This window comes from Eubalaena glacialis, chromosome 1 (assembly GCF_028564815.1).
Source record: "Eubalaena glacialis isolate mEubGla1 chromosome 1, mEubGla1.1.hap2.+ XY, whole genome shotgun sequence".
NCBI lineage: Eukaryota > Metazoa > Chordata > Mammalia > Artiodactyla > Balaenidae > Eubalaena > Eubalaena glacialis.
This window is the reverse complement of record NC_083716.1, coordinates 65,603,760-65,626,537: the sequence shown is the minus strand read 5'-3', so window position 1 is coordinate 65,626,537 and position 22,778 is coordinate 65,603,760. Positions and strand designations below refer to the sequence as shown.

The 22,778-nt window shown below is 37.6% G+C and overlaps 1 protein-coding gene across 2 annotated transcripts in view; it reads left to right on the top strand.

Annotated features, from left to right (window-relative positions):
- Window positions 1–22,778, top strand: part of KIFBP (kinesin family binding protein) — a 36,208-nt gene that overhangs the window by 1,000 nt on the left and 12,430 nt on the right. The window contains exons 2-5 of one of the 2 annotated variants that reach the window (XM_061197555.1): window positions 6,284–6,382; window positions 17,933–18,012; window positions 18,323–18,506; window positions 21,087–21,171. In XM_061197555.1, the coding sequence (XP_061053538.1) occupies window positions 6,284–6,382; window positions 17,933–18,012; window positions 18,323–18,506; window positions 21,087–21,171 (448 nt within the window). Of the gene's footprint in view, window positions 1–6,283; window positions 6,383–17,932; window positions 18,013–18,322; window positions 18,507–21,086; window positions 21,184–22,778 lie in introns of both variants that reach the window. The other variant, XM_061197550.1, reaches the window with a different exon arrangement.

The window sequence follows — 22,778 nt, the reverse complement described above, 5'->3', positions numbered from 1 at the left end:
TTAAAATACGTGTTTCCTATTTATATGGTGCTTGGTTTATTAAGAAATAAGTCTGACATTGTCGTCAGGAACATAACAGTTCAGAATACAAATATGTATGAACTTTTTTTTTTTAAGTTGTTTATTTATATTTTATTTATTTACTTATTTATTTTTTGGCTGCGTTGGGTCTTTGTTGCTGTGCGCGGGCTTTCTCCAGTTGCGGCGAGCGGGGGCTACTCTTCACTGCGGTGCACGGGCTTCTCATTGCAGTGGCTTCTCTTGTTGTGGAGCACCGGCTCTGTAGTTGTGGCACGCAGGCTCAGTAGTTGTGGCTCACGGGCTCTAGAGCGCAAGCTCAGTAGTTATGGCGCCCGGGCTTAGTTGCTCCGCGGCATGTGGGATCTTCCTGGACCAGAGCTCGAACCCGTGTCCCCTGCATTGGCATGTGGATTCGTAACCACTGTGCCACCAGGGAAGCCCTTGTATGAACTTCTTGTGTCAGGTACTTTGCTTAAGTAAGCTCACAAACCCTTACATTCAGTAGTTCCAGTTCCTAGTATATGTGATCCAGGGAACATTTATCACAATTGATCTTATGGTGAGTAGGTCTCAAAGAAAAACCTCAAAATTAAAAAGGAAATTGTATAGGTTATATTCTGTTATCATGGCCCAATTAAATGAAAAGCTACATATAACAGGAACTATATCTCTTTTTGCTCACTATTTGTAATCTCAGTCCCTGGCACATAATAGGCCCATTCTGAATATTTGTTGAGTGGATGAAAGATCTAATGAAATCCATAAGATACTGAATTCAAACAAAATCTCAGTTATTTGAAATTTTCTTCAACCATTTGGCTGCCTAAAATCTTAATGAACATTAAAAAAATGTTAATGTTCATTAATGTAATGAACATTACATTAATGTAATGTTACATCCTTAATGTAATATAGGATCTCCAGTATTTGCTGTATTTTATTGATTTTAATATGCATGTTCTTATATATATTAATATTTCTGAAATCAGGATCCATCTTAGAGCTGATTGATTTTGTGTCATAATTTTCTTGGCAATGTTTTCTTGTTGATACATAAAATAATTGTGTCTTAAAACTTGTGACATCGTATGCTCAATGAATTACAGTATTTTGAACAGTCAGCCTTTTCTGAAGGGTGAATTATTAGAGATATTTTTACTAAAACCAGGAACAAAACCTTGATTAGATGTTCTGGCCGTTGCAATAGTATAGAAAGCAAATAAGAGTATCAGTCTTTAAAAATAAAAATCATCATTTTTATATGTGATCTTTGTATACCTAAAAAACCTAAAGTCATCAACTGTAAAAGTCTTAGAACTATCAGTTTGATAAAACAGGAGGATATAAGGTAAATATATAATATCAGTAATACTCTGTATATAAGCAAAAACTTGTTAAAAATATTATTTTTAGAAATTGCATTTACAAAGAGCAGTGTTGGGGTAATAGAACTGATAATCTTAAAAGGAATGATATACCATGTTCCTAGGTGGCAAGATTAAACATCATTTTCCTGATGTTCATTTATAGGTCTGATGCAATTCCTGCTGAAATCACAATAGGCTTTCTTTTTTCTTAGAACTTGACAAAATGAATATGTTTATCTGAAAGAATAAAGAAAAGTGAATATAAAAATATGAAAAGAAAAGTAATGCACTGGAACTAGCCTGGGAGGTACAGCAATAGTATTTTAATTAGATTGGGCTTATGCTAGCCTGTTTCTGAACTCTACTGTTTAGTTGATCTGTTTATTCCAATGGCATTACCACTCTATAGCATTTTATTACGTTTAATATTTGCTATATATGATGAGAGATATGACCTCACTACTAATAAAGCAAACTGAAAGAATGAGATAGAAAAATTGTATCACATTGGCAGAGATTATTAAAGATATTGGTTACGTTTATTGTTGGAGAAACAATGAGGAGATGGATACTGTCCATTAGCATTATCGCTAGTGGAAATATAAATTCATAGAACTTTCTGGAGATCAGTAGGTATCAAAACTCTTGAGTCAAGACTTTGACTTAGGGCTTCCCTGGTGGCGCAGTGATAAGAATCCGCCTGTCAATGCAGGGGACACGGGTTTGAGCCCTGGTCCAAGAAGATCCCACATGCCACGGAGCAGCTAAGCCCGTGCGCCACAACTACTGAGCCTGTGCTGTAGAGCCTGTGAGCCACAACTACTGAACCCACGAGCCGCAACTACTGAAGCCCGCGTGCCTAGAGCCCGTGCTCCGCAACGAGAGAAGCCACCGCAATGAGAAGCCCACGCACCGAAACAAAGAGTAGCCCCCGCTCGCCGCAACTAGAGAAAGCCCGCGCTCAGCAACGAAGACCCAATGCAGCCAAAAATAAATAAATAAGTAGTAAAAAAAAAAAAAAAAAAAAAAAAGACTGACTTAAAAATTCCACATCAATATTCTAAAATAATATTGAGACAGGTATGCAAAGGTATGTTAACATGGATGTTTGTCACAGCATTGTTAGTTTCAAAAAAAAAAAAGAATAAAATAAACATTAGTGAGATCTGTAGTTAAATAAATACTGGTACATCCATACAGAAGAACAATATGCAGCCATTAGAAATAATGATTTATACTTGTTAACCATAATATCAATACTAAGAGGAGAGGGAAGACTAAAAGGCATGTTTGGAATTACATAGAGTGATTCCATTTTGGCGAAAGACTAACTGTGTGTGTGTATGTATGTGTAGGAAAAAATTTGAAAGTATCAGTCCATGGGAATTTGTGATATTCTGACTCTTTTGTCTCAATCTGGTGTCTCCTTCCTGGGAAACTATAGATATACAGGACCTGGACCCACATTAGATTATCAAGGGAGACTGTCCCCTTCTACCTTCCCCAGAAGAAGGGGGCCTTAGGAATGGTTTTTATCTGGTTTTCCTTCTAATTTGTGCTATCAGCAATATACACTTGCATTTCCTGAGTGAAATTTAACTTGACAAATTAGTAGATTATTCTCCCCACTGCCAGGATATATATGTATAAGGAGGATGTTTTTTGTGTGTTTATAGCCTTATTGAGGTACAATTGATGTACAGTAAACTGCACATATCTAAAGTATACAATTTGATGAACTTTGACATCTTTATATTCTCATGAAACAGTTACTGCAATCAAGGTAATGAACATATCCATCACCACTAAAAGTTTCCTTGTGTCCCTTTGTAATTCCTCTCTCACTCCTTTATTCTCTCTCCCTTCTCCTTGCCCTCCTCCACCACATTTTCTAGAATTTCATAATGGAATCATATGGTGTATGCTCTTCTTTTGGTCTGACTTCTTTCACTCCACATCATTATTTCATTGCTGCATCTGAGATGATTTTTTTCTTCCTTTTTTAGTCTGTTAATATGGTGAATTACATTGCTTGATTTTCCAATGTTAAACCAACCTTTCTTTCCTGTGATAAACTCCACTTGGAGTTTTTGCCAAGCCAAACGAGTAAAATATTACCCTTTTATATATTGTTGGACTGGATTTGCTAAAATTTTGTTAATATTTTTTGTATCTTTGTTCATGAAGGATATCAGTCTGTAGTTTTCTTGTTGTGTCTTTGGTTTAGTATGAGATGGGAAGTGTTCTTTCCTCTTTGCTTTTCTTGATGAATTTGTGTAGAGTTGGTATTATTTTTTCCTTACATTTTTGGTAGAATTCACCAGTAGTACTTTTTTAGCTGTTTTTGTTTTGTATTTATTTTTTTTCCTTACCTATTCTGTTATCCCAAGGGCAAGAACATGATGTTGCTTTGTGAATGATACAGTACTTTCTGATGTATTATGGGATTTATATTGTAAAAATAATTTACGTAGAATGTCAAAAGCAGTCATCTCTGTGGAGTAAACACTGAAAAAAATATTAACACTATTAATTTTGAAAAATCAAATCAGTTCTAGATCCCTTGCATGGTCCTTAACTTCAGGACCTCAATAGGTTATGGTTAAAAAAAACCCTTAGTCATTTCTAGACACACTCTAGGGTCTCTACTTGATTTAAGATTTATCACACACCAGAGTTGTTGCTTTCTGTGGCACAGCCTACCCTGGATCTAGCAGCCTAAATGCATCACCATCCCGTCAAATTAGAGTAAATGTGGCTAAGCAGTTCCTGGTAGTGGGTGTGTCGCTAATCTCTCTAGGCTGGGTACAGTCTGCTGGGGTTGTGCTGGTGTCATGGCCAAATGGAGAATCTCAGGGACTGTTGTCAGAGGAAAAATAAGTTGACCTAGGGAGTGAGAAAAGGTGACTTGTGGATTCATTTCTAAATTCAAGAAATGAATATTAAGGGAGATTATATTCTCTGAGGCTAGGTGGGCAGAATAATCGGTAAATTAGTAGTGGGCCAGAGCCCTTTAAGCTTCCCCAGGGTACCGCAAAGGATTGCATAAGTAATATAGAGGAGAGAACTGCCCAATCTCAGTAATTTATCACTATGACCTACCTGCAGTCCTAGACACCGAGAACTGATCAAGTCACTTAAAAAAAATTATAGAATAGGTATATTACGTGAAGCCATAAGACCAGAGGTCTGTGTTCCAGGGCAGTGATCATATCACCTTTAAACTGTAGGGTTTTATACATGTTTTTTTGTGTCATGTACCCCTTTTGCAATCTACTGAAGCCTGTATTTCATGAAACAGAATAATGATTTTAAATGTATAAAATAAAATGTAGGGATTATAAAAGAAACCGATAACATAGAAGTTACCAAAATATTTTATTTTTTATTTTATTTATTTATTTATTTATTATATTTTATTTTTGGCTCTGTTGGGTCTTCGTTTCTGTGCGAGGGCTTCCTCTAGTTGCGGCAAGCGGGGGCCACTCTTCATTGCGGTGCGCGGGCTTCTTCACTATCGCGGCCTCTCTTGTTGCGGGGCACAGGCTCCAGACGCGCAGGCTCAGTAATTGTAGTTCACGGGCCCAGTTGCTCTGCGGCATGTGGGATCTTCCCAGACCAGGGCTCGAACCCGTGTGCCCTGCATTAGCAGGCAGATTCTCAACCACTGCGCCACCAAGGAAGCCCCCCCAAAATATTTTTTAAAACAAATGTATGATATAGTGATATATGAACTTCCTTATTAACACATTAAATAACATCTGTCTAATGAATATAAATGGTATTTTGAGATATCTGCAAGCTGTAATATGAAGATTTTTTTCATTTCTATAGGCCACAGAAATCCCAGGTACTGTAATACTGTTTCGTAAGACATAGTGAAAATAAGTTTGTAATAGTTCTCCATCTACATTCATAGACTCTGAATTCTCTTCATGGGAAACTTGTGGGTCCTTGGGCCCAGGTTAAGAATTTGCTTTAAAAACTTTGTTTCCTTATTCTGTTCCCTTCCCTAGGGAGGTAAGCAAAAGATGGTGGAAGCCCAGCCTCAGAAGTATTCCTGTGCCTGAAAGGCTGTCTCAAGGGTTGGGAGGCAGAGTAACCCCATTGTCTAAAGGGGAGCTAGTCTTGAATTCTGACCTTGTAAACAGGCCTGATTTTCCCTATACAGAGTCTGATAAAAAGAGTCCTGTGGCAGGGGAAAAACTGGCTTAGTTTTTAAAATGTAACATTGTACCCCTAAATGTAGCAGATTGAAACAACAAACTTTTATTATAACAGGAATCCAGGCATGGCTTAGCTAGTTGCTTCTGGCTCAGGGTCTCTCATCAGATTGTTGGCCTGCTTGGGGCTGCACTTGAAGGCTCAGCTTGGGGAGAATCTGCTTCCAAGCTCACTCACCTGGTTGTTGGCAGGATTCAGTTTCTTACAGGTTGTTGGTCTGAGGGGCCTCGATTCCTTGCTGGCTGTTGACCTCCCTGACCACGTGAGTCTATCCATAGGGTGGCTCAGAATATGGCATTTGGCTTCCCTCAGAGAGTACAAGCAAGAGGGAGCACCCAAAATGGAACCACAGTGTTTTGTAACCTGATGTTGGAAGAGAACTTCTATCACTTTTGCCATATTCTATTTGTTAGAAGCAAGTCACTAAATCCAGCCCAGACTTAAGGGGAAGAGATTATACAGGGCATGAGCACCAGGAGGCAGGAATCACCAGGGAACCCATCTTAGTGGCTGCCTCCCACGACGTAAGGACAGTAGTATTATGAATAATTAATTCATGGTTAATCAGACTGTAGTATTGATACTATCTGATAGGTAAGTATTGACTTTGAAACTATGAAAACTACTTCATTGGAAGAGTTATATTGTCATTATTTCTCTTTATTTTCCAGAATAACCTGGGTATCTTGTGGTCTGAAAGAGAAGAAATTGAAACTGCACAAGCTTATCTAGAATCATCAGAAGCTCTATATAATCAGTATATGAAAGAGGTATGTTGCATGTCAGATAAATTTTAATCTTTTTTTAAAAAAAATATTTATTTATTTATTTGTTTGGCTGCACCGGGTCTTGGTTGCGGTACGCGGGATCTTCGTTGCAGTGTGCGGGAGCTTCTGGTTGCGGCGTGTGGGATCTAGTTCCCTGACCTGGGATCGAACCTGGGCCCCCTGCATTGGGAGCCTGTAGTCTTAACCGCTGGACCACCAGGGAAGTCCCTAAATTTTAATCTTTGATTGAAACTAGTCAAGAATTGACATTAAGAATTCCTCACTCATAATATTGGAATATGACTTTTCAGTATACTTTGGGACCTCTCTGTAGAGCTGTCTAGGTGGTCATCTAATAGCTGAAATTATTTTATATTAAAGACTTCAGGGTTCTTAAAAATAACCCTTGGATAAGGTCTAATGGCAGCCGTAATCCAAATATAATTGTGTAAGAAATATTATTCTGATATCCTAAAATACTGATATTTGCATATTTTCATCTATAATCTAAAATTTCTGTTTTGATTTCCACTGAGGATAGCAGTGCTTAAAGGAAGGCAAACAACTACCTAAGCAAAATATCTGAAATATTGGAGGCACTGGTTCTCAAATTTCAGCATGCATCAGAATCACCTGGAGGACTTGTTAACACACAATGCTCATCCCCAGACTCTGATTCAGTAGGTCTGGGTTGGGACTTGAGAATTTGCATTTTTAACAAGGTGCCAGGTGCTGCTGCTGGTTTGAGTACTGCACTTTGAGAACCACTGCTTCAGGGCAGTGATTTTCAATAACTTTTTTTTTTTTAACTGTAAAACCCTTTTGAAATACAGTATGTAAAAACTGGATTGAGCTACTCTGGTTAAACAGGTCAGAAGAACCCTGAGCCCAGTCCACTACGGATAACCTTCTTCCCTCCCCATTGTGGTATCGTACAAAAGAGATGCTGTAGAACTTCTAGGGCTCTGGAGAGCCTAGATTGAAAACTTTTACTTTAGAGGGTCACCGTCCTACAAAGGTGAATTTTGTAACACCACTGTGTTACCGTTCGTTTCCTTAGTAAATTTTACCTACCACTTGGCAATCTGGAGGAGGCTATACATGTTTGGGGGCAAGGAGGTAGATAGGAAATACCTGTACCTTCCACTCAGCTCTGCTGTGAATCTAACACTGCTCTAAAAAATGAAGTCTATTAAAAAAAAACTTGGCAGTCTTCTAAAATTAAAACGGATTTAGTTAATTTTGTTTTGAGGCTATGTGTAGCACTTCTTTCTTTTTTTTTTATAAATTTATTTTTTTTATATATATTTTTTGGCGCTTTGGGTCTTTGTTGCTGCATGTGGGCTTTCTCTAGTTGCGACGAGCGGGGGCTACTCTTTGTTGCAGTGCGCGGGCTTCTCATTGCAGTGGCTTCCCTTGTTGCGGAGCATGGGCTCTAAGCACGCAGGCTTCAGTAGTTGTGGCTCACGGGCTCTAGAGCGCAGGCTCAGTAGTTGTGGCGCACGGGCTTAGTTGCTCCGCAGCATGTGGGATCTTCCCAGACCAGGGCTCGAACCTGTGTCTCCTGCATTGGCAGGCGGATTCTTAACCACTGCGCCACCAGGGAAGTCCCAAGCACTTCTTTAAATAACCAGATATTTTGAGGTTTTTCAAGCTCAAGGTTAAGAATCAATGTCTTATCAAGTTCACCAATGATTTATATTTTGCCAAATTTAGTGGTAAATTCTTAGTCCTCATCTTATTTGACCTATCGGTAGCATTTGGCACAGTTGATCAATCTAGCCTCTGGCTCAGTTGATTAGTCTCTCTTCCTTGACGTACTTTTTAAATTTAGCTTCTGCTTGTCTATTTTTCCTTCTTTTCAGTCCTTGTTGCATCCTCCTTATAACCCCAACCTCTGAACAGTGGGGTACCCAGAGTTCAGTGTTTGGATGTCTCCTCTTTCCATCTACATTCATTCCCTTGTTCTAAATACCATCTCTGTGCTGATGACTCCCAAATTATATCCCCAGTCTGTACCTCTCTAATTCCAGACTTGTCTGTCCAACTGCTGATTTGGCACTTGTACTTTTTATGGGGTAGGTATCTCTAAAACTACTAACATTGAGTTTCTGATAACCTTCCCCTCGCTACCTTGCTTGCTATAAACACCAGCTTCTTTCTTCAGTTGTTGAGGCCTAAAACCTTGGAGACGCCTCTTCTCCTCACACCCTCTGTCTAATACGTCAGCAAATTCTGTTAGCTTTACTTTTAAATTCTGTCTAGAATCAGACCACTGCTGTCACCGTCATCTCTTGCTGTAGTCTCCTGGTTGGTCTTCCTGCTCTCATACCCCCTTCAGTTAAAAGGTAAATCAGACCACATCACTCCTTTCCTCAAAATTTTCAATGGTTTTGCCATCTTACTCAGTAGACTCCAAAGACCCTTGAAGACCGGCAAGTTCATTATCTGATCTGGCTACCATTACTTCTCTAATTTCATCTACTATTCTCCCCTGTCTCGTTCTGTTCTAGCTATACTGGCCATCTTGTTGTTCTAAAACATAGCAGACAAGCTCCCAACTCAGGGCCTTTGCCCTTCTCTGTTTCCTCTGCTAATGCCACTCTTCCCCTAGATATCTACCTGGGTCACTCCCTCATTTCTTTCAGATCTTGACTCAGACATCTCCCATCTAGTGAGGACTCGTTGGCCACTCATCTGACACTGTAAACCACCCCTCCCCAGCACTTCCTAGCCTATCCCCCTTCCCTGCTGTTTTTGCTTTGCACTTATCACTAACATATTCATTTTAATGATTTATTTATCACCCATCTTCAGTACTGGAAATATAAGCTCCAGGACGACAAGGATATTTTTACTATTATATTCACTGCAGCATCTAGAACAGTATCTATTTCTTGATAACGAATGATATTCTGCCTTGTTCATCCAGATCAACCAAAAAAGAACAGTGTTAATACTGTGTGAATGCTTGAATGAATTTAATGGAGGGTTTCAGTTTAAAAATATGTAAGATAGTGTTTAGTTGGAGAAGTTTAATTGCTTATATGGTTTTCTACTTGTTTGGTATCAGTCAATAATTAATAATTCTGAATAAAAATATTTTAAATATTTCATAAATTATTGACCTAATGGTGGCAGAAGTTAGAATGTCATTTTTAAAAATCTATAGATACAAAATGTAGTTCTAGATAAAGGAGAGATCTAAACAGAGTGGAGAATCACTGAATTTGAAGATAGGAAACCTGGGATTTCTAGTTTGACTTTGGTTGTAACGAACTGACTTGGGAGAATTCAAACTTTCTGTGCCACCTATTCCTCATTTGTAAGATGGGGATACCTCTCCTGTCTCAACAATACAGAAGTGTTACGGGGATCAGGTAATAAAGTAGTTAATGCAGAGTCACTAAAAATACGCTATCCAATAATTGCAGAATGGTTAAATAAATAACGATACTGTCTTAGCAAGGGAATGTGATATAACCATTAAAATGATAAATATTTAGATCATCAATACATGGAAAATGTGTATAATATGTACACCTTGATTACAACTATATTAACATTTTTCTGGTAAGGCCCTGCAAAGATGAACTAGATGATATAAAACTAACATTTTAGTTTTAGAAGATGTAACTAATAAAAACTAGTATTTATTGAGTGCTTAAGCAGGCTACATTTTATTCTCACAACAATACTATGAAAGAGGTACTGTTATTCCCATTTATAGGTAAGGAGTTTGTGATTCAGTGAGGTTAGCATATACTATGTGACACAATCAGAATTTAAATATGGTTTGTCTGACCCCAAACTTTGGTTCTTTCCACTCTACCATGCTACCTTCCAAGGTAATATTATAGTTAAATAGTTACTGTATTAAAGGGATTCTTTTTCTCCATAAAATTGCTCAAATATAGAATAATAAAAAAGAAAATGTATTCTGTAGTTGTGAAGAGTTATTTATTAGTAGGTTTTGGGTAGGGGGGTGGTAAAGAGACACAATCTTATAAGCCAGAGGGATTTTAAACATTCATTCATTCATTTATTTTCAGATTTGAGATATACTTGATGTATATAATACTGTGTACGTTTAAGATGTACAGTGTGATGATTTGATTCACAGATACATTGCAAATGATTACCATAATAGGGTTAGTTAACACCTCCATCACCTCACATAATTACCTTTTTTTTGGTTTTTGTTTTTGTGGTGAGAATATTTAAGATTTACTATCTTAGCAACTTTCGAGTACACAGTACAGTTTGTTTTTTTTTTTAAGATTTATTATTTATTTATTTATTTATGGCTGCATTGGATCTTAGTTGCGGCACGCGGGATCTTTGTTGAGGCATGCGGGATTTTTCATTGCAGCACGCGGGCTTCTCTCTAGTTGTGGCGTGTGGGTTTTCTCTTCTCTAGTTGTGGCATGCGGGCTCCAGGGCGTGTGGGCTCTGTAGTTGTGGCATGTGGGCTCTGTAGTTTGCGGCATACAGGCTCTCTAGTTGAGGCGCACGAGCTCAGTAGTTGTGGCGTGTGGGCTTAGTTGTCCTGCGGCATGTGGGATCTTAGTTCTCTGACCAGGGATCAAACCCGTGTCCCCTGCATTGGAAGGCAGATTCTTTACCACTGGACCACCAGTGACATCCCTACAATACAGTAGTATTAACTATAGTTAACATGGTGTACAGTTAGATCCCCAGAACTTATTAATCTTATAACTGGAAGTTTGTACCCTTTGCCAAACATTTCCCCATTTCCCCATTTCCCCCATCACCTCAGCCCCTGGCAACCACTGTTCTACTCTATGTTTCTAGGAGTTCACCATTTTTTTTTTTTTTAAGATTCCATGTACAAGTGATACCATACAGTATTTGGAAGATGACCATTTTAAAAGCATTTGGCACACATTATAAAATTGCTTTCCAAAAAGACTACCAATGTATCTTTACTCCACTGATGTATGAGAATTCTCATCTCCTTCACAACTTTTCCTTATATAGCTTTAAAACAAAATCTTTGCTAATATAGGCAAAATGGTCTCATTTTAGCTCAAATTTCTTTGATTAAAGAGATTAATTTTAAAATATTATTTTCTGTTTGTATTTTCTCTTTTGAAAGTGTTCATGCTTTTTTACATTTATTTACTCAAGTTTGTGTTTTCTTGCTAATTTGTTTGCTCTTTTATGTTAAATCTTTTAAAATTGAGTTATAATTGGCATATGACATTATATTAGTTTAAGGTGTACAACATAATGATTCAATATATGTATATATTATGAAATGATCACCACAGTAAGTCTTGTTAATATTCATCACCACACATATTTACAATTTTTTCTTGTGAGAACTTTTAAAAGCCACTCTCTTAGCAACTTTCAGATATACAATACAGAATTTTAAAAAAAATTTTTATTGGAGTATAATTGATTTACAATGCTGTGTTAGTTTCAGGTGTACAGCAAAGTGAATCAGTTATACGTAGGCATATATCCACTCTTTTTTAGATTCTTTTCCCATAAAGGCCGTTGCAGAGTATTGAGTAGAGTTCCCTGTGCTGTACAGTAGGTCCTTATTCGTTATCTGTTTTATATATAGTAGTGTGTATATGTCAATCCCAATCTTCCAATTTATCCCTTCCCCCCACTTACCCCCTAGTAACCATAAGTTTGTTTTTTACACCTGCAACTCTATTTCTGTTTTGTAGATAAGTACATTTGTACCTTTTTTGTTTTTTTTTTTTTGGCCGTGCCCCACGGCGTGCAGGATCTTAGTTCCTTGACCAGGGATTGAACCCGTGCCCACTGCAGTGGAAACGGTAGAGTCTTAACCACTGGACCACCAGAGAAGTCCTTGTACCCTTTTCTTAGATTCCACATATAAACAATATCATATAATATTTGTCTTTCTCTGTCTGACTTACTCCACTCAGTGTGACAATCTCTAGGTCCATCGATGTTGATGCAAATGGCATTATTTCGCTCCTTTTTATGGCTAATATTCCATTGTATATATGTACCACATCTTTATCCATTCATCTGTCGATGGACATTTAGGTTGGTTCCATGTCCTGGCTATTGTAAATAGTGCTGCAGTGAACACTGGGGTGCATGTATCTTTTCCAGTTATGGTTTTCTCTGGATATATGCCCAGGAGTGGATTGCTGGATCATACAGAATTATTAACTATAGTCACCATGCTATACATTATATCCCCAGGCCTTATTTATTTTATAACTGGAAGTTTGTATCTTTTGACTGCCTTCATTTGCCCTTTCTGACCACTCCCCAACCTTTTGCTTCTAGCAACCACAAATCTAATCTGTTCTATGTATCTATGAGGTTGGTTGGTTGGTTGAAGATCCCACACGTGAGATCACTGGTAGTATTTGTCTTTCCTTGTCTGACTTGTTTTACTTTGCATAACGACCTCAAGGTCTATCCATGTTGCAAATGGCAAGATTTCCTTCTTTTTTTTTAATGGCTGAATGATACTCCATTGTGTGTGTGTGTATACACATTTTCTTTATCCATTCGTCCATTGATAGACACTAAGTTGTTTCCATGTTTGGCTGTTGTAAATGTTGCAGTGAACATGGGGTGCAGATAAGTTTTCAAGTTAGTGTTTTTGTTTCCCTTGGATAAATAAACAGAAGCGGAATTGCTGGATCACATGGTAGTTCTATTTTTAATTTTTTGAGGAACTCCAGTTGTTTTCTGTAGTGGTGGCACCAATTTGCATTCCAACCAACAGTGACATCCCTGTCAACACTTGTTATTTCTTGTGTTTTTAATAATAGCCATTCTAACAGGTATGAGATAATATTTCATTGTGGTTTTGATTTGCATTTCCCTGATAATTAGTGATGTTGAGCACGCTTTCATGTGTCTGTTGGCCATCTGTATGTCTCCTTTGGAAAAATTCAGATCTTCTGCCCATGTTTTAATCAGATTTTTTTTGGCTATTGAGTTGAATGAGTTCTTTATATATTTTGGATATTAACCCCTTATTGGATATATGATTTGCACATATTTTCTTCCGTTTGATAGGTTGCTTTTTCATTTTGTTGATGGTTTCCTTTGCTGTGCAGAAGTTTTTTTTTAAATGTTTGATGTATTCCCACTGATTGATACTTTATTCATTTAACAAACATTTATAGTAGCACTTGCGGACACTGTTATAGGTGATTTACAAATTTTAACTCATTTAATTCTCATGACAACTTAAGAGGTAGATATTTTTATTATTTTATAGATGAGGAAACAGATGCACAAGAGATTACATGACTTGCCCAAGTCCACACACCAGTAAGTGGTGAAGCTGGGATTACAACCTATTGTTACATGGTCTGACTCCACACCACACACCTTTAGCCACTATATCCTACTGCCTCCCTTAGTAGTTGGACTTAGTCTAAAACACAAGTGTGAAGTGCTCCTTTAAGAACTGTGTAGTGTAGCGAGGACTCCATATCTGTACCAAAATAATGATGGCAGATAAAAGAAATGTGCTGTAAGCAGAGTGCATAGACTAAGCGTTCCTATTTGCTTTGTCGGTTTAATTCACTAGACATTTATTGTTTTTACTTTGTGCCAGGTACTATGCATAATGCAAGGGAATCAAATATGAATAAAATATGGTCCTGATGTATGACAAGCTTCCCCTGGAGGAAAAAGATTGGAGCCAATCAACATGTTAATTACACCCACAAGAAATTTTAGAATGTACATTGTTTTTTTTAATTTTTATTTTATTTATTAAAAAAATATATATTTTTAAACATTTATTTATTTATTTGGCTGTGCCGGGTCTTAGTTGCGGCATGTGGGATCTTTAGTTGCAGTATGCAGGATCTAGTTCCCTGACCAGGGACTGAACCCGGGCCCCCTGCATTGGGAGCGCAGTCTTAACCACTGGACCACTAGGGAAGTCCCTAATTTTTATTTTATACTGGAGTATCATTGATTAACAATGTTGTGTTAGTTTCAGGTGTACAGCAAAGTGATTCAGTTATACAAATACAAGTATCTATTCTTTTTCAAATTCTTTTCCCATTTAGGTTATTACAGAATGTTGAGCAGAGTTCCCTGTGCTATACAGTAGGTCCTTGTTGGTTATCTATTTTCTTTTTCTTTTTTCTTTCCTTTCCTTTTTTCTTTCTTTTCTTTTGCCTCCCTCCCTCCCTTCCTTCCTTTCTTCCTCCCTCCCTCCCTTCCTTTCTCTTATTGAAGTATAGTTAATTTACAGTTGTGCCAATCTGCTGCACAGCAAAGTGACTCAGTTATACACATATATACATTCTTTTTTTAAATATTTTTCCATTATGGTTTATCACAGGATATTGAATGTAGTTCCCTGTGCTATATACATTAGGACCTTGTTGTTTATCCATTCTAAATGTAATAGTTTGCATCTACCAATCCCAAACTCCCAGTCCATCCCTCTCCCTCCCCACCCCCCCTTGGCAACCACAAGTCTGTTCTCTATGTCTATGAGTCTGTTTCTGTTTTGTAGATAGGTTAATTTGTGCCATGTTTTAGATTCCACATGTAAGTGGTATCATATGGTATTTGTCTTTCTCTTTCTGACTTACTTCACTTAGTATGATAATCTCTAGTTGCATCCATGTTGCTGCAGTGACATTATTTCATTCTTTTTTATGGCTGAGTAGTATTCCATTGTATATATGTACCACATCTTCTTTATCCATTCTTCTGTCGATGGACATTTAGGTTGCTTCCATGTCTTGGCTATTGTAAATAGTGCTGCAGTGAACACTGGGGTGCATGTATCCTTTTGAATTATGGTTTTCTCCAGATATATGCCCAGGAATGGGATTGCTGGATCATATGGTAGCTCTATTTTTAGTTTTTTAAGGAATCTCCATACTGTTCTCCATAGTGGCTGTACCAATTTACATTCCCACCAACAGTGTAGGAGAGTTCCCTTTTCTTCATACCCTCTCCAGCATTTGTTGTTTGTAGATTTTTTTGATGATGGCCATTCTCACCAGTGTGAGGTGATACCTCATTGTAATTTTGATTTGCATTTCTCTAATAATTAGTGATGTTGAGCATCTTTTCATGTACCTGTTGGCCATTTGTATTTCTTCTTTGGAGAAATATCTGTTTAGGTCTCCTGCCCATTTTTTGATTGGGTTAGAATGTACATTTAGAATATGTGTTTATAGCCCTTAATACTTTTTTTCTAAGGAATATATCCCCAAATTGGAGAATTTTAAAAGTCATGGATCTTCTACCTTGGCGTTTTAACTTTCCTCCTAAAGTGCTAAGAGGAGCAGAACACCACAAAGCCAGACTGAGATGTTAGTTGCCTTTCGTGACTTTAGGCTCACAGTCTTACTCATGAAATTGTTAGTTTAAAATGTGAAATACCAAACACCTATAATATTTCATTAAAAACTGGTATAAAGGGACTTCCCTGGTGGTGCAGTGCTTAAGAATCCGCCTGCCAATGCGGGGGACACGGGTTCAAGCCCTGGTCCGGGAAGATCCCACATGCTGTGGAGCAACGAAGCCCGTGCGCCACAACTACTGAGCCTGCGCTCTAGAGCCCACGAGCCACAACTACTGAGCCCACATGCCACAACTACTGAGCCTGCGCTCTAGAGCCTGCGAGCCACAACTGCTGAGCCCGCGTGCCACAACTACTTTAGCCTGCGCGCCTAGAGCCCGTGCACCGCAACAAGAGAAGCCACTGCAATGAGAAGCTCGCACACTGCAACGAAGAGTAGCCCCCGCTCACCACAACTAGAGAAAGCCCGCGTGCAGCAACAAAGACCCAATGCAGCCAAAAAAAAACCAAAAAACAAAAAAACCTGGTAGTATTATGGAAACATAAAACACATAGCAAAACTCTTTGTACTTAATTATACCTATATTTTAGTTAAGAGAGGAGACTGTTTTGACTGTGTTACAGTATGAAGTGTGATGGTCATAACAGCGAAGTATGTACATAAAAAATACATTGATTAATTCCCCTCATCAAGATAGGGCTAAGCATACAAAACAGCCCTCAAACTTCTTAAGGAGGTCTTTGAAGAATAGTTTATCTATTGTGTTTGCCTTGTGCCTTGCTTCCTGGCTTAGTCATTTTTACTTTTTGTGAATTCTAGGGACCCAAGTTGTAGTGTCTTTTTTTTTGTCTGTGCTGGGTCTTAGTTGCAGCAGGTGGAATCTTCACTGCAGCATGCGGACTTCTTAGTTGCAGCACGTGGACTCTTAGTTGCACCATGCATGCGGGATCTAGTTCCCCGACCAGGGATCAAACCCAGGTCCCCTGCATTGGGAGCTCGGAGTCTTACTCACTGGACCACCAGGGAAGTCCCCCAAGTTGTGATGGTTTTAATGTTTGCATCCAGAATGTAAGATAACATTTTTTTTTTTTTAATGGAAACCATGGCTGCTATTTGGAGTTTAGTGAATTCAGTTTAAAGTTGAGGAGCCCATCCTCATAGAAGTAGAATGAGGCAGTGGTTAAGTAGTTCTGCTTTTTTGGAAGACCTCAGATGGGATTATATGTGATTTACACATCTTAACTTGCGGCGAGCAGGGGCTACTCTTCGTTCCTGTGTGTGGGCTTCTCATTGCGGTGGCTTCTCTTGTTGCGGAGCATGGGCTCTAGGCGCGCGGGTTTCAGGTAGTTGTGGCTCGCGGGCTCTAGAGCACAGACTCTGTAGTTGTGGCACACGGGCTTAGTTGCTCCGCGGCATGTGCTATCTTCCCGGGCCAGGGATCGAACCCGTGTCCCCTGCATTGGAAGGCGGATTCTTTATTGCTGGACCACCGGGGAAGTCCCGGCAGGCAGATTCTTAACCACTGTGCCACCAGGGAATTCCCATCCTTATTTTATACATGAGGAAACATAAGCACAAGAGATGGGGTGACTTGCCCAAGGCAATAAACAATGGAATCACTGGTTTCAATGTCCCTGTATTGAAAGGGTATAATCTGTATATAATCTTTTCTTGTTCCTTTGAGAATATTAGAATAAATATTAAAAACTTTGATTTGATTTTCAAATGTCATCCTGAAAGTGTCATCTTTTAAAAACAGGTAGCTTGTATTTTATGACGTAAACTGGATAGAAAAATGCAGCCCAGTTTGCCAGTGTACTCAAGTGGTCAGTTTAGAACAATATTGCTCTGAGGATGTATACGTTTTTGGTTTTTGTCATGCTTATGTAGGTTTTCAAAAGAGCTTTTCTTTACCAGACAAAATTAAGACTTAAAATACTTAAAGAATTATACATGTCTAAAAGCAAAATGGTAGACTTTTTTTTAGTGTATTTGAAGTTCACCTGCAACAGCAGTTAAAATTTTGTCAGGTGTGAGCTTGTAGGGCAGTCTCCTTTTATTTGTTTGACTCTTAGATTTTATGGTAAGAAAATTACTTCTTGGATAATATGAAAGTGAACTAGTAAAAAATGAAGTAAAAATTAAAAAATTTTTTAAATTTTATTTCTCCTGTTCCTCCAGAGGAGGGCGCTTGGTGTTTACAGTAAAATTTTAGAGTTTTGTTTTTCTTTAATTACAGATTGGGAGTCCTCCTCTTGATCCTACTGAGCATTTTCTTCCAGAAGAAGAGAAACTTGCTGAACAAGAGAGATCAAAAAGGTGAGTAGGTCTAGAAATCAGCCCTCACAGGTATTTCCACATTTGAGATGATTGCTCAAAAAAAGCACAATGCTTTCTCTTTCAAGGCACTCAAAGGTTATAGAATGTGGATTCTGACATGGATTAAAACCTTCATTTACCACTTCCTAGATATGTTACCCTGTTCAAATCTGGGGCTCAGTTTCCTTATCTGTCAAATAGATACAATAGTCATACCCAACTGAAGGGGTTGGTGGGAGGATCAAGATAAATATATTTGAAAGTTCCTTATAAATTGTAAATCGTTACACAAATGTGTTTTCCTTCATAGATTTGAGAAGGTTTATACTCATAACCTATATTACCTGGCTCAAGTCTACCAGCATATGGAAATGTTTGAGAAGGCTGCCCATTATTGCCATAGTACCCTAAAACGCCAGCTTGAGCACAATGCCTACCATCCTATGGAGTGGGCTATTAATGCTGCTACCTTGTCACAATTTTACATCAATAAGGTAAGCTTCTCAAAGTAGTTATCTAACAGAGTTACCAATAGTGTGTATAAAAATAGAACCAAAAGTACCTTGAAAATGTCATCTTTTAAAAACAGGTAGCTTGTATTTTATGATGTAAACTGGATAGAAAAATGCAGCGCAGTTTGCCAGTGTAGTAAAGTTTGTAGCTTTTTGTTGCAGTAATCCTTTTGAATCTTAAAATAATTTTATCATGTCCTACGTTGCCTAAGACCAATTCTTTTTTGATACAGACAGGCTATCTCTATTTTAGTGAGATGTTACTTTAAATTGCAGATTTTATCTTGTAGGCTTAACTATCTTTATGCAGTGGTAATCTGGTAACTCTGAGAATTTGTCTGAGGAAGTTGACTGTTAAATGTGGGCTTTGATAAAAGCATGTGATGCATTTCAGTTATTCTTTAGAATTAACTCCTTTATAGTACTTTTTCTGTGCTGGGAATATCTCTGCTCAGTTTCAGAGTTCCAGGTCGTTATATTTTTTCTGGAGTATTACACAGGGACAAATTTGAGCTTCTTAGTTGCTTTCAGAATTATTCAGAATCATGTTGGTATATTCTTACTTGACCTTTTAAATTTTTTAGCCCTTAAGAGAATTTTTAATGCTAACACACTTTAAAGCCACCTTTCCCAGCCAGATTTTCTATTAATTCTCAATAAGGTATCTCAGTGATAGAAATTACTTTTATTTGTATTTCTAATTCACAAGCCTCTCTGAACTTTTAGTAATTCTTTGCTTATCATCAGAGTTTCTTCTTAGATCTCTGTTTACCTGCTGCTGTATCCTTACTGGGCCTTTATCCTTTCTAAGTTTTTTTGTTAGTGCTGGTTCTATAAATGCGCCCTATGTTTAAAGTATTGTCCCACAGAATTTCATTCAGAAAAGCTATTAGCAGGAGAGAAAGGGCTGTGGTGACTGCAGCATCGCTTCTAGGACTTTGGTCTAAGATCAAGCGTGTAAGTAACGCTACTGCATATATCAGAGCATTCAGTTAAATCTAAATCTCATGAATCCATTTCATTGTGATCATCATCAAAAAGTGTTACCTGGTGCTTCTGCTTGTGGCACCGTTTTATGGTTTTTTTTTTTAAATAGCTTCCAGAGGCCCTTTGTTTTGTTTAGCAACTTTAAAATTACATATTTGCTGTAATTTTAATTAACATTTAAAACTCCATGGATTCTAACAGTACTAAGATATCTAGATATTAAAGTGTAATTAAAAATTTTAAGTTGTTAAGCACTGCTTATGCTGAGCATGCAGTAAATTTCATGAGTACCTCCCCACTCTGTGCTTTTATTTTTTTTACCAAAATGTTTTACAAGTTTTGTTATAACTAGCTAAGTTATACTGCAAAAAGAGATTTGATCCATGTTTTTTAAAAATGCAATTGTCATTTATATCACTATCATCTTCATCTGGTTCCATGAGGTTTTGCTACTTAGTGAGTCCCTGCCTTGCAGGTGAAGTCCCACATTTACCAGCCACCTAGAGGGCACAGGGCACTCACTGTTTTCTAACAGTGGTTGCTTTCAGATAGCCAGTCTGGACAAAGCTGAAGTGATAATGATGAGTAAGGGATTATAGAGCAACAATTAAAACTTCTTTATGTAAATTTCTTTTGGTTTGAGGTTTAACACCAACATTTTGATCTACAGATACTGCTGGGCTAATACTACACATGGTACCCAGCTGTTCTCAAGATGGCTTCTGAATTTGCCATAATGGGGAGATACATTTAATGCTGGGATTTTAAAGTCATAGTCAACCATTAAAAATCCTCTTAGCAAAAATCAGCGTTACTAATATGAAGTAGACATACTTAATGAGGGTGGCTTCCAACTAAAAGTTGGACTTGGTAATTCTGCTGAGTAGTCCTGTGACTTACGTGACAAATGTAAAGCGTTTAAGTAACAAGGAGATGTTCTCAAAGTGTTTGAGAAGTTTACCATGCCCCAGTTTGAATTATGAAGTCTTTAACTGTGTTGGTAAAGCAGTTCCATAGAGTTTATCTGTGGAAATCTGCTGACTTCAAAACTTGGTGGGAAGCCTCATTATATTGTAAATTCCAAAGATTTTAGAAGACAGGAGTCTCTATCAAAATTTATCCTGTTTGCCTTTGAATGGTAGGATGTAAAAGGGATCTCTAAACCTAAGAAAGATTAAATCTTCAAGTCCTCTGACAGAATGTAAATGGTCTAAAAATTGATCATGCGTGGAACTTTGGCTATTTAGCCTGCACCTAAAAGGACTGTGAGGTACTTTGAGTCTAGGATGATAGCCATTCTTGTATGCTGATTAAAAGTTAGCTCTCCTTCAGTAGTCAATCAGCAGTTTTTTAGCCAGTTTGGATTATTAAGAATTTGGGGGTATTGTTATTTTAATCTTTAAGGGATTTTTTTTAACCAGATAATACTAAAATATATCTTATATACCTTCTTGTATAGTTACTATATAGGGTCTCCTTAGTAGTGGTTTCTACCTGATTTTGTTCAGACTTTATGCAAGTGTCTATTGCAAATAAGGTTTTGTGATAATTTATTCTTGTTTATTTCCTCAACAGCAATGCTTTATGGAGGCCAGGCACTGTTTATCAGCTGCTAATGTCATTTTTGGTCAAACTGGAAAGATCCGAACCACAGAAGACAGTAAGTTTAGGTGTGCGTGTTTAATTACATAGCTTTTTAAAATTTTTATTTTAAAATCATGTTAAACTTTAGAAAATTCAAGAACAGAAGAACTACCATATGCCCTTCTAAATTTACCAATTTTTAGTATTTGCCTCAGTTGTAGTCACATTTTTTCTTTCTGAACCATTTGAGAGAAGATTGCATACATTAGGTTCCTTTACCCCCTAATACTTCAGTGTGTTTTTCCTAAGAGTATTTTCTTATATTATCATAGAACAGGAAATGTAACTGTTATACAATTCTTTCATCTATAATTCATATTTAGTAACTGTCCCCATAATGTCCTTTATAGCAATTTCTCTAGTACCAGAGTATCCAGTTCAAGGTTGCATTTAGTTGTCACATCTTTCTTTAAATTTTTATTGGAGTATAGTTGATATACAATGTTGTGTTAGTTTCTGCTGTAGAGCAAAGTGAGTCAGTTACACATATATCCACTCTTTTTTAGATTTTTTTTCCCATATAGGGCATTACAGAGTATTGAGAAGAGTTCCCTGTACTATACAGTAGGTCCTTATTAGTTAATCTATTTTATATGTAGTAGTGTGTATATGTCAATCCCAATCTCCCAATTTATCCCTCCCCCTCCTTACCCCCCAGTAACTGTAAGTTTATTTTCTACATCTGTAACGCTATTTCTGTTTTGTAAATAAGTTCATTTGTACCATTTTCTTAGATTCCACATTCCACGTCTAAGCCATATCATGATATTTATCTTTGTCTGACTTACTGCACTCAGTATGACGATCTCTAGGTCCACCCGTGTTGCTGCAAATGGCATTATTTCGTTCTTTTATGTCTGAGTAATACTGCATTGTATATATGTACCACATCTTTTTTATCCATTCCTCTGTTGATGGACGTTTAGGTTGCTTCCATGTCCTGGCTATTGTAAGTAGTGCTGCAGTGAACACTGAGGTGCATTTGTCATTTCGAATTATGGTTTTCTCTGGATATATGCCCAGGAGTGGGATTGCAGGATCATATGGTAGTTTCTGTATATAGTTTTTTAAGGAACCTCCATACTGTTCTCCACAGTAGTTGTCACATCTCTTTAGTCATCTTTAATCTGGAACAGTTCCTCAGCCTTTCATCACAGATATTTTTGAAAATATATAGGCCAGTTATTTCATAGATTCTTCCAATTGGTGTTTGCTGTTTCTTTACTAAGATTCAGATTATACATTTTTGGTTGGAGTACAATATGTGATATGTCCAAATATCTAGTTTAATTATAGTGTTTCATTTGGTTTTATAAATCACAGTTAACATGTATATTTGAGCAAATCAGAACCACAATGAGCTATCACCTCACACCTATTAGATGGACTATTATCAAGAAGACAAGAAATAACAAGTGTTGATGAAGATGTGGAGAAAAGGGGACCCATGTGCACTGTGGTAGGATTGTAAATTGATGTAGCCACTATGAAAAACTGTTTGGAGGTTCCTCAAGAAATTAAAAATAGAGCTATGTATGATCCAGCAATTCTACTTCTGGTACAGTCATCCCTTGGTATCCATGGGAGGTTGGTTCCAGGGCCACCATGGATACCAAAAATCTA